This window comes from Aythya fuligula, chromosome 9 (assembly GCF_009819795.1).
Source record: "Aythya fuligula isolate bAytFul2 chromosome 9, bAytFul2.pri, whole genome shotgun sequence".
Classification (NCBI taxonomy): Eukaryota; Metazoa; Chordata; class Aves; order Anseriformes; family Anatidae; genus Aythya; species Aythya fuligula.
This window is the reverse complement of record NC_045567.1, coordinates 20,235,189-20,247,587: the sequence shown is the minus strand read 5'-3', so window position 1 is coordinate 20,247,587 and position 12,399 is coordinate 20,235,189. Positions and strand designations below refer to the sequence as shown.

Sequence of the window (12,399 nt, the reverse complement as noted above, 5' to 3'; positions counted from 1 at the left end):
ACACTCTAAAATAAGCTTTTATGTCTTTAAGTACTGACCTACCTTTCTACAGCAACTTAGAAGATCATAGGATGGTGATAATAGAAACAGTTTTTTGTGTATCAACCTTTTAAATATTTCATTTACAATATGATTTATCCAAAAAACTACTCTTAATATACAATATTGGGGCTTCATATGTCCTTTATCTCCCTGATTTGCAGGTGAAATCTTACTGATAAGAAGATTTACATTCAAATAGGATTTACTTACTAATTTACTTACAAAGATTTGCTTACTAATAGGAAGATCATAGAACCTCGATGAGATTATGATATATCTCCTGTGACCAGGTAGATCTGTGAAATTCATCCTAAACTCTGAGAACCAGCGTAGAGGAGCTGGTTTTATGTTGTATCACCAGGAGTAACAGGGATTTTGTAGATGGGCTCTGTTCTGCCCTCCTCCAAACCACTGTCGATTCTGGTTTTACTTTCTGGTCTTTGAAACTACTCACCATCTTCAGCTGGAGCCTTAGCTCGTTTATGGGAACAAAAATTATAGGAGCTCAGTGACACATGCAGGTTTCATAGAGAAAGCCTCTGTCTGGAAAGTTGTTTTTTAAAATAGATTTTGAATGTTGTCTTACTGGGGTTAATGGATACCTTCAGGTGATAGACTGAAGTTGTAGGGCTGAATCATGTCCACCTCTTATCTTTGGACTATGTTAAGGGCCCAAAATCTTGGATCCCAGCTGCTCAGGGGGTCATCTTTTGTGTCTCTTCCCCCTCAAAAAATGTGTTAATATTTTCATTGCTAGACTAAAACCAGGAATTCAGACTGTGTTGTTTATGATGTTGTATCTCATCTGTAAAAGTGACATTTTTTTCCTGTTAGCCAAATTTCCTTAAAGTGTAATAGCCTGCAAGCGTACAGTTTTCAGATTTTTAAAGTTAAAATTACTAAGTTATTGTTCAAGAAAAAAAAAAGTTAAATATGACCGACTGTAATTAGAGCAAAAACTGTTTGGGGAAAAAAAAAAAAAAAAGAAGTGAAATATGCCCAAGCAAGTGACTGGCAAAATTAAGAAAAAGAAAAAATAATCTATAGCACATATTAGTCATATAAAATTAACTTTCCTAAGAAGTGCTATAGCCTCTTATTGCAGCTATTGCTGTCAGCATTTTCAAGTTAAACACCATTTACAATAATTTTATTTCACACAAAATTCAACTGTAAGCCTAAATGCAAATACCCCAATAATAGTTTTTTTTGTCTTTGTAAAGCTTTGTGTACTTTTTTTTTTTTTTTTTTTCTTTCAAAGGCAATTATTATGTCTTGGGAAATGCGATGCAAAATGTATTATTGATAAAACCTTGAATCTGAAAAACATGTTCAGGGAAACTGAACATTAGGTTAGCATATAGGCAGTTTGTATGAGGGGAATGGTGTTCACAGAAGAGTTCTGAGTGGGTTGCTTCTTATGGGGGAAGAGGAGGTTGCTGCTAGCCCCCCGATCCCACTAAGAGCAAGGGGCGAGAGGTGTACAGCTGGTGGCTTCACCCTGGACCCAGTGGTGGCTGCATTTAAACCAAATTACGGCAAGGACTGGCTGAAACACAGACTTGATTTCTTCTTTTGTGGGCAACGTTTTCTTGTTGGTAGGCCCCTTCCAAATATATTTTGTTTGTTGTGACTGCACAATGTCTCCAAGTTCCTGAAATGCTGAGCAGGGATGAGAACTACAGCACTTTTGCTCAGAGGACCCCTTGGTGTGAGGTGAGCTTTTCCCACCTTGGAGCAGCAGCTCCAGCAGTAGGCAGGGCTCCGTGTCCGCGGCTTCTTAGCAGGGCTGGGGTTGCTGCTGGTGAGCACCCCAAAAACTGAGCCAGAACCCACCAGAAACAGGGGAAAGCAGTTCTGAAAATGGAAGCCAAGCAAAGGCATGTACGACAAGAAGTGCACAGCCTCTGTAACTGAGCCATTTATACCGATCTGCTTAAGCTGAAGTTTTAATAAACCTCCTAGGTAGGCTCTGTGTATTTCATGGATGCTGTTAGCTCCTGTAAGATCAGTAAATATTTCTGAGTTTTGTTTCACCAGATACGTGTTTAAAAACTAAACGTGTCAGAGTGGAGAAGATCTATGTTAGTAATACATGCCCAGCATATTGGAGACCACACATCCTCCGCTGCCTCTGCTTTAGCTTTGTGATGCTGAGCCAGGAGGAGCTTCCTGGCAATTCTTCTTTCACCAAGCCCCAGGACTTCAGAGGCTCTGAAAAGGCAGCAGGCTGACAAATAGGTTTTTGTCATTTGTTTTTTATACAGTTGTTGTGCGGAGTGACAAAGAACTTAATTTTCCTCCTGTAACTAAACTGGTTGCCAAGCATGTATCCCAAACATGAGGAAACGAAAAATCATTACTGCGGAAAATTACAGAAGAGATGATGGAAGTATGACATTTTTTTGGTATTAGAGTGTAGTGTAATGTTGCTGTTGACAAGGGCATCATAATCTCTTCTGCAAAAAACTTTTTTTTTTTTTTTTCAGGGACTTATCACTAGAGAAATTTGTCTGGGCCTGAAACTTGTCATCATCTCATTTAACAAAGTACTAAATTGTTGTCAAATACATTTGATAGACTTGTAGGTGTTGTGGGTGTTGATTTCTGGAACAAATGCAGCTATTTGCCCTTCCAAGAGATGATGATATATCTGTTTTGGGGGTTGAACACTCTGTATAGGGAATACCAAGAAGACATTTAAAATGATAGAGAATCATTAAAATTGAGATTCACTAACAACCCCAGATTTTTCTTTCTGTGACTATACAGAAAAGTCACAACTCATTTAGTACATTTTGGAGGTAAAAGTTGCCTTTTTGGTAACAAATGCTAAATGGCCCAAGAAGGCGTTCTCATGTTAACGCTTGCCTCTCTGCCTGCTGTGAATGAGCCTGCTAATTGTTTCAGCTATCTGTAAGCTGACAACTACAGCACCACGCACAAAGCTAGGGGAATTTACCATAACATATTCATACTGGTCTTTGTTGGTTTCATGAAACATTCGTATAAGCTGATCTTTCTGTTGTGGAGGTATTAGAGGTGGTGATACAGATGCAACACCTTTCATGTAGTCCTTGTTAGATTGTTTTCAAAGGCTTCATTGATAAGGGATTCAAGCAGGAAAGACATCACAAGAGGCTTCTGATGGTTTCATAACAAGATGTACCTATCAGGTATGATATAAATGTGTTATTTTAAGATCAAAGGCATGTAGATAGCTTTGAAATGGACTTGCTAAGGCAGTAATGATCTGTTATTGATCTGTTAAGGTTGACTTTCTTGATTTCATGTGTATGCCTAATTGAAAGAATATTTAATATGATTAATACTTCGCTACAAACATTCTACCCACAAATAAGTGGAAGTATAGAAATGGACATCAGCTTTATTGGTCATCAGCTTTGCTATGTCCAGTATTCCACAATTTACAATCCCCTTTGCTGTCCCTGTAAAACAACTTTCAAGCTTGCTTTGTGCACATTCAGACTTCCGGCATTTTGCAATTGCTCTTTTATCTTATAATAAAACATGTATTTAACAACAATTAAATGTTGAAACAGCTTGCTGGCAGATGGGTTGGGTTTTCTGTCTCCTGAAATTTTCAAAAGTATCTTTCAAAAATATGTTCTTTTTATGGTCTGTGTTATTGGGAAAACTGAGCTAGAGCATCAGAATAGCTTTTCATGACTTTACAGTTTATCCATCCTTCTATTGTCTTTAATGTTGTTATTCTCTGTGTAAAGTTTTCTTTATCTTTCAAATTCTTACCTAAGATTACATTTAATACATAATCTTTAAGTCATGGTACCTCCTTAACCAGCCAAGTAGTAAATAGGACTGTTAATATAAGAAGAATATATGTATTATTCAGAATTAGGAGACCACTTTCTAAAATCACTGTTGGCAGAGCTATACACATTATGGGCCCTAATCTCCGTTTTTCTTGGTAAGTTGTGTCTTTACACTCAAATGATGAACTTGGCAATATTACTAGAAAAATGAAGACATTAACTGCAGCTTGCCTTCTTCGTGTTCCTTAACTAAATCAGATGCATTGCTAAGCAGATCCATTACACCAAAGACTGGTCTCAAATACAAAACTGAATTAAATTATTATTTCCTTTAGTTCGTTTAGCTTTTTTTCCTGACGTTTTGTAACTGATTTTGGTGCTTTATGTGAATAGTGAATTGCTGAGATTAACTACGCTATGGTTACTACTTGTCTGCATTAACAGCCATTAAAGAAATTTCATAGGAATTCTTATTATGTGCTTATGTGTAGAGATTTAAATAACGTTTATTAACGCACTTCATTGAACAATAACATATGTTTTTAATATGTCATAAATGCAGAGAAATCTTAAGTACCACTGAAATGCAATGGTCACCATTTATACGCTCAGCAAGATCATTTGCCACGCAACGGCATCTTAAAGCTGCCTTTAATTCCTATGCTATGGGTAATACCGTAGTAACCTGATAAGAGATAATTCATTTGATTAAAGCCTTGTGTTAAATGACTGTAGGAATTCTAGAGTCAAAATTATGTAGTAATGATTTTTGCAGGACAAACCACTCTTTCAATTATTTTCTAATAAAAAGCAGTATTAAAATGGAGTTGGAAAGATGTGGTTGTTGAGCAGTTGTTATCCAATAGTGACCTCTGTCATTCATGGTCTGCAAGTTAATCCCTTCACCAGCAAAGAAGGAGAAGACAGAACGAAAGGACAGATAAATAGTTTCAAGATTGGTTAGCCCAGTTTTCCAAAGGATATTTTTGAGGAAGAAGTTGACCCATTGAATTGCAGAGCTACAGTTCAGAGAGACCTTCCCAAACCTGAGGGTTGAGCAAACAGAAGCTTCTAAAAGTTCAGCCAGACCAGCAGGGTTGTGGAGCAGGGCCATCACAACCGGTCCATCAGCGCAGGTGGGCACCTCACTGAGCAGCAGATAGTGGTGAAGGACCACTACAGGAGGCATCTAACTGGGGGCACGAGGCAAGCGCTGCACTTGTGAACGAGTCAGGTAGCTCATGGGCTACCAGGATTATGGCTCAGCAGATCTAGGACAGCTTTTGCTCTCCTGTACTCTGAGGCCGCAACTGAAATGTTGCATCCAGCTTTGGATTCTTCAATTCAGGAAGGATATTGAGAAACTGAGGCAAGTCAAACATCTGATTTGAGCCTTGTTTCTTCTGCCGAAAAAGGGAATCTGATAGCAGCAATAAATCCCACTTTGAGTGAGATACTGGACAAGATAATCTCCAAAGGTTCCTTGGAGCTAACATTTTTATGAATACATGATTCTATTCACCTGAAGGAATTAAGCATGTATTACTTTATAGCACTCTAGCTATATTTTTTTTCCATTTTTTTCTCTGATCTACAAAGCAATGAAGCATATGCATAATTTTAAGCATGCATCATGGCAAGATGCACAAAAGTACCTCAGCACTGCAGTACTTAAGTGATTGCTAAATTGACCAGAATCTTTAAAGATCTGAACTATCTACGTATTTTCAGGCAAGATATTTTTGATAACAATTTTTTGATCCTTAAGGACACTAACATGATTTTGAAAGGTTCCCTGTGGGTTTTCCAGCAACACTTGGATAACATTCAAGGCCATGGATTCAAATGTGCTTGAAATTATGCAGTGTGCTTTAACTTTTTGCACAAAGTTTCACTTCAGGCACTCTGCTACACCAAGGGCAAAATAAAAGCTTTACAGATTTAAGCCGTTTGTTGATTCAACTAGAAGTTAGATATAAACATTTTTTTTTTTATTATTTAAATAAGTTATTTGACTTAATCACACAAAATTGGATGCTTTAGTTCAGCTTACTCTAAACTCTTCCATTCACTGCATATAGAAGAACTGAGATTGCAGGTAGGGAATTGATTTGCAAAGTGTATACAATAGGTACCCTGGAAACACATACCTCAACTAGATGCTCTCTTGGCTGTTGCTGGACTGCCTGACAGTTATAGACAGGGGATATTTATATGGCTGCACAAGGATCTGTAAATTGTGGAGAGCAAGATAGTCTTTCAGTGGACAATAGGCTGTTTCATTATATCAGTGTTTTCTAATGGTTTGTTCTCTTCAAAGAGCTGCACAAAAGCTAAATTCTACTTTGCTGTTGAGTAGCTTAATCTATTATGTGGCCTCAATAATGTTATCTGGATGTAAGTCTTAGAGAAAGAAAATGCCTTAAAATGTAAAAATGGAGGGATAATGTGGTGTTGTAGGTGTCAGTTTGATACCTATCACTGCGAGAACTTTAATATCTTAATCTTCAATTTATTCTAATTGATGAGTCTGCCTGATGTTTGAAAAGCCCTAAATTACAGATGCTTATGTGATGGAATAGCTATTGTCGAAGTATGGAGGAAAATGGCACCCTATTGTTGCAGTCCGTTGAAAACGATTTGTTGAAAATTGACTTTGAATGTTTGTACTGGAGGTCAGAGTTCCCTTTAGAGGGTTCATGCTTCCGTAGAAATATCTAGAAGTGCCACAGATAGTGCCTTGCTATTAAAGGAATGATTTTGATATAAATACGTACCTGCCAGTGGTTTTGATTCATTAAAATGGCAAAAAATAAGTGGAGCAAAACAGCTGGGACAATTTCTAAGTAAATTCATCAGTCATTCAGGAGCTATGCATTTAAAATAGCTATAAATAATAGAATGTTCCATCTAAAAGGAAGTCTTTTATTGATGTGTAAGTACAGTGTCACCCTGAAATTTCTTTTTTAACTTAGTGTTTCCATGTGTTTAGAATCAGATCAGGCAAATTAGTTATTTTTATTTTTTCAACTTTTTTTTAACAGCATTATTTTGTATGGTGTGTGCAATGAAATTGATACACGCAGTTAAGCTTTAAAATGACTTTCAGGTGATAAATAATTGTTTTAGAAACTGTGCATTCGCTCAAATTTTTATTACTATCTTGGAGATTGGAGACTGACAAAATAATGGGCTAACTTTTCTGTTTGCTACTGGTACTTGTCAATTCCCTTTCCTCATATCCTTGCAATATATTATATCCCTTTAAATATCTTATTTCCTCACTGATGATTGTGTGACCACTGATCCTACAAAGGTTAATAGGAGGATGGAAATGGGCAGAGTGAAACTGAGAAACCAGGTTTTGTGTTTTAATATGTATTTTCATTTCTCTGAGGTTTACAAAGGAGACATAATAAATTGTTTACGTGGACATAAGGAAGCAAATGTTTATGTTTCTGTGTTTGTTTTTAATTTATTTTAATAGATAAAAAGATGGCCTATCACAAAGTGAATGCAGACCAGAGAGCACAGGGGCACTCTCCATACCTTGACAACGATGACCTCCAGGCCACAGCATTGGAACTGGAATGGGACATGGAAAAAGAGCTGGAGGAGCCTGGCTTTGACCATTTCCGACTGGATGGTGCAGTCCAGCATCATCTGGGAAACTCACAGAGCCCTGACCTTGATCTTGAGCCCATCCAGCCATCGACTTCTCCTAAAGGAAGATTCCAGCGACTTCAGGAAGACCCCGACTACATCTCACACTACACAAGACAGGCACCAAAGAATAACCGCTGCAACTTTTTTCAGATACTGAAAGTATTTTGCACTGCTTTGATTGTATTTATTTTTGGAATTGTGATAGGATATTATTCAGGCAAGAAATGTCCTTCTCCCCCAGCATCTCCAGAACCAAATAACCCTCATACCTACCATGAAATCCTCAAGGAAATCAAAGCTGAAAATATTCAACAGATTTACAGGTATGTACCTTAGCATTTTTTCTCTACGTGCCTTCAGGTGCTAATATTAAGATTTGCTTTGATTTGTTTTACTTACAAACCTTGAATTTTTCTACATGTGTTCAGTAGTCTCATGATACTTGGGGGGTGAGAATGAAACTCAAATGATTTTCATAGTGGTGTGGATTTGTATTAGTTGCACTGTTATGGGATTATTCTTGTTTTAAGAGGATGATCTTTTTTGCTCCAATAATGTCATGTTGCTGAATATATTAATAGTACCTTTAATGTACAGGAATTGAAAAATGCAAAGTGAATATAAATACAGAAGGTACCAGCTTTCCTAGATCTTGTCAATCGTCAAATAATTTTGAAAAGCAAGGTTATGGATTATGACTTGCAATATTTGGTGCTTTCAGAAATTTCCATGTAATGTCTGGCAAATAAGTGAATCCTTGCTTTTGTTTTTTTTTTCAGCGTGAATCCTTGTCTTTGTTTTTCAGTCTATAAGGGGGAATTAAACCTTTACTCTGCGTGTATTTAGAGGGAAAATTGAAGTCTGAACTGTGAAAGATTGCTGTTTGTTTTTAGAACACAGGCAGATAACTCCTTCTCCCAAATAGTTTAAAATAATTGCTGAATTGAAAAAGCAATGTTTTAATCCATAGTACCTATTTTATGGATGTGGATCTGAAGTGTTATAAAATGTCTACTAAAACCCTTAGCTGGGTTTTACCTTATTTTTTTCTTCCATACAGAACTTTTCCACTGATTTGAAAGTTTATAAAACACTTTGATATGAGTATGAGAGTACACTTTTATTTAGCAGTGAATGGGGATAAAACTAGATTCTTCTGTTTTCCTGCCAACTTTTGAAAGTGCGGTCTGTATGAAGGAGGAGTTCAGCTTATTTCTGGCTTCTCAAAGTGACCCAGAGCAGTGAAACTTCCTTTTTTACGGTAAAGGAAATGCACTGCAGATTTTTTTGATCGGTATCTGTTCAGAAGTGGCAGAATTTATATACTCAAGATTAGGAAGGATTGCTGTAGAGGATATCCGAAGAGTTGGTCTGGATATTTCAGAAGTCAATTGAAAGTAACCGATGAAGTATTCTAATATAATATATTGCCTTTATTTTTGATAAACCTGATTTGAAATCCTTGAAGGGGTCAGTACCATGTTTTGAGACAGCACTGTTACTAAATACAAGTTAAAGGACTTTGTCAGTTTTCATGTGCTGATCTGACTCTACTTTATGGATCCTTTTTTTTTTTTTCATAATGAGAAACTTTATAATGTGACAAGCAATGGTTATTTTGAGTGATAAAAATTTAACCTTCTCTGCTCAGAAAGGAAAGTAGATCAAAGTCTGTCATTAAGCTTAGTCATGAACAAAGTATTTAAATAAAGTGGATTCTACTGATGGAGTATTATGTGAAGATTACAGAGAAGTCTATCAGTCTTGGGATAGTATTCCAATACTTTTGGTTTTGATTTGGAATCATTTACCATTTTAGTATTTTGAGAAGTCATTTAAAAACATTCTGTTGTTTCATCTCTTTTCAAATTACTTCGGCTAGGGATTGAAGTGTTAATAAGAATCTCAACTTATACGAGTTATATAAATACTTTGCATCTTACAAAACTGACATAGTTGCCAACATTTAATTAATGTAGTTTGTAGAACTTGGTTATTTTTTTCAACATAATAGCATGATTTGCGCAAATGTAATCAAGAATTGTAATTAATTTCATTACTTATCAGTTTTATGTATAAGTATATAATCAATGTGTTTAGTATACTGCATTACCTACAAGATTTTTTCTTCACCCAGCATTTTGATCTGAGAAAGGTTTTATTGCATGTTCTGTTAAGCTGCTTTCCCTCAACATCTGTTTGGCTAGAATCAGAGCTGTTGCAATGAAACCTGCATATATGTAGCCCCACAAATATAGAACCTGCAACATATGTTTCTTGAGGGGGAAAAAAAAACAATTGACAAGATCAATATATGTTATTGTAAAACTTCTTTCAAAGTAATATACTTTGAATTACTAGGAATAAGTGGCAGCTGCTTAGCTTGCAATTTCTAAATGTTACTGAGAATGACATTAATTTAATTTTCTTAGCTTACTACTTAGATCAGACTCAATAAAGGTAAGAGATTTTGCTAACAGTCCTGATAAAGGACTGGGAAGAAAAATGCGTAAAAGACACAGCTGTACCAGTCCTATTACCCAAGTAGACATCAGCTTAATGTGCTTAGAAGTCTGGAGTGGGAACTTTCTGCTGAGATGAACTCTGCTACAGTCAGATGATGTTTTGAGTATTGGGCTGTAAAAGGCTCTAGGCTATAAAAGAAGTTAATGAAGTGCACCAGGGGACTTCTTTGATTTTGCTGGGATTTGGACTGGATTCTGTGCAAGTTGAATGGAGGATCACATAGGGTGACAGTAGTTTGTCTACAAAGTTTGATGAAATGGGAGATATAGGCATTCCTGCCATCTCCCTTTTTGGTTCTTTGTGAGAGCTCATTTGCTGCTCCTCTGTCAGTCCCATGAGCCATTTTTTCCTGCCCTACTTTCAGGAAAAGACAAGGGAAAATGAGACAACGATAATGTGCTGGTCTGGAGTTAGAGGGAAGATCATTACTAACTTCAACGTTGCTCTCATTAACCAGCAAGATTTTGTTCATTAGAGGGAAGATTGTCACTAAATTCAATGTAGCTCTCATTAACAACCAATATTTTGTTCACCATAGATGTGAAGCATTTATCTTTAAGAACGGCAAACATTTGAATTTTGTGCAAATTGAACTTTGGTGGGTTGTCAGTTAAGACTTGAGTTGAGTATTATTAACAAACTAAAGGGATGAGACAATGAAAGCACAAAAAGGAGCATGAATACAGTCTCTCCAAAGACCCCTAGACTTATAAACTACTACTGACATCTTTTTCTTAAAGAAAACACATTGTTTAACACTTTAAACAGTACAAAACACTTCAATAGGGGAAATAAAAAGATGGTATTTTTATTTTTGAAAGAAATCATTTTAATGGTGTTGCTCCAAAGACAGATAAAAATGAGAGAAAATCCTAATTTTCTTGGGAAATATAGGGTTGCCATATTTATTTTATTGCAAGTTGTAATTTTTGGGTTGACTTCTGTAAATTAACTCCAGAGAGGGATTCATGTTGAAAGGTAAGTGTAAAGAAAACTGTACGGTTGTGTTGTTGTCAATTATAATTCTACTTATACCTTATTTATCAGATTAGTTAATTCTCAAACACTTTAAAAATTCTCATAGCCTTATGATGCTTTAATGTGCTGATCCTTTCAATAGTAAAAGGTCTCAGTTACTATCAGTTTTGCAGTCATGCTATGGCAAAAAATGGGTATGTTTCTCCATGATTAAGAACAGAGGCCTATAGACAGAAGACTTTTGCTCTTCTCTTCATCCAGTCCATCAGGCTGCTCTTACATTTTAGCTCTGTGTTTCATTCTATATATCCTCTCTCAAATGCTTTCTTCACTACGATTTTTTCTCCCTCGAGCAATAGGGAGGTTTAAATCCCTTCGTAATGCATCTAGTTACAACTAACTGTCCTTTGGAGACATATCTGTTCCTTCTTCCAGCTGGTAATATCACCTGCGGAATCTCACAAATCCATCTCTGGCAAGAATTGATTTGTCACCTGTGTCTGGTGCTATCCATAACTTCAGCTTAATTCTTCAAAGGGCTGCAGGAAAGTAGACAGCAGCAGCTCTCCTACACGGTCATTGCCAAAGAAACAAAAGTTCCCTATGCGGTGAGAAAAGGAGTTTATCTGAAAACGAGGTGGGAAACTTCTTTCCACACCCAAGTGTTTGTTGTCCCTCAGTAGTTATATTCAGTGCTGTTAAAACCTTGGAACATCGAGCCTTTTTATTGCGCCAAGCCTGTGAAACACCTGGGAAGCAGAGACCAGAACTTCTCAGAAAAGTTGAATTGTCGGTATCTGGACATGAATTAAATTTCCAAGCTGCTTCTTGGAAAAACTGAATTTGTTGTTCCAGGAATGAGAAATCAGGCCAGGAGTAGACCATCACCTTCCAAAGTGAAGTGTGTGAGGGGAAAAAGGAGAAATAACATCTTGTGCTCAGGGGCTCCAGTGGCTGCTTCCCCTAGCAAAGGCCCATTCCATCCCCACTGTTAATAGCTATGTGCTGATGTATTCATGGGTAAATAGCAGGCCTAGACCACTGCTTGCTTTACCTGGGATTTGCTGTTTATGCTGCTGTCTTTCTGTCCTCTGTATGCAAACAAATTCTCTGATTTTTGTCATGCCAGCAATTGAGAAATGTATTGCAAAAAGAAAGTCCATGGGAACTCGTCCTATTTGCGTCTACGTATCAGTCTTGGATATTTATTACATTGTTAGGCTGAATCTGAAGTCCTCCGTACTACATCTTTAGAAATTGATATTGCCACATTCCTGGGTAACCAGGAGCTGAGCGAACTCTGGATTTATGTCCTTCCCACAGTTTGTGTAATCACTTGGGATTTTCTTTATTCACATGATAATTTTCAACATGTATTTATAAGTACAAAGAC

General features: G+C 36.8%; 1 protein-coding gene across 1 annotated transcript in view; it reads left to right on the top strand.

The window, feature by feature from the left end:
• Window positions 1-12,399, top strand: part of NAALADL2 (N-acetylated alpha-linked acidic dipeptidase like 2) — a 328,471-nt gene that overhangs the window by 84,872 nt on the left and 231,200 nt on the right. The window contains exon 3 of the mRNA XM_032193291.1: window positions 7,324-7,825. Coding sequence (XP_032049182.1) covers window positions 7,324-7,825 — 502 coding nt within the window. The remainder of the gene's footprint in view (window positions 1-7,323; window positions 7,826-12,399) is intronic.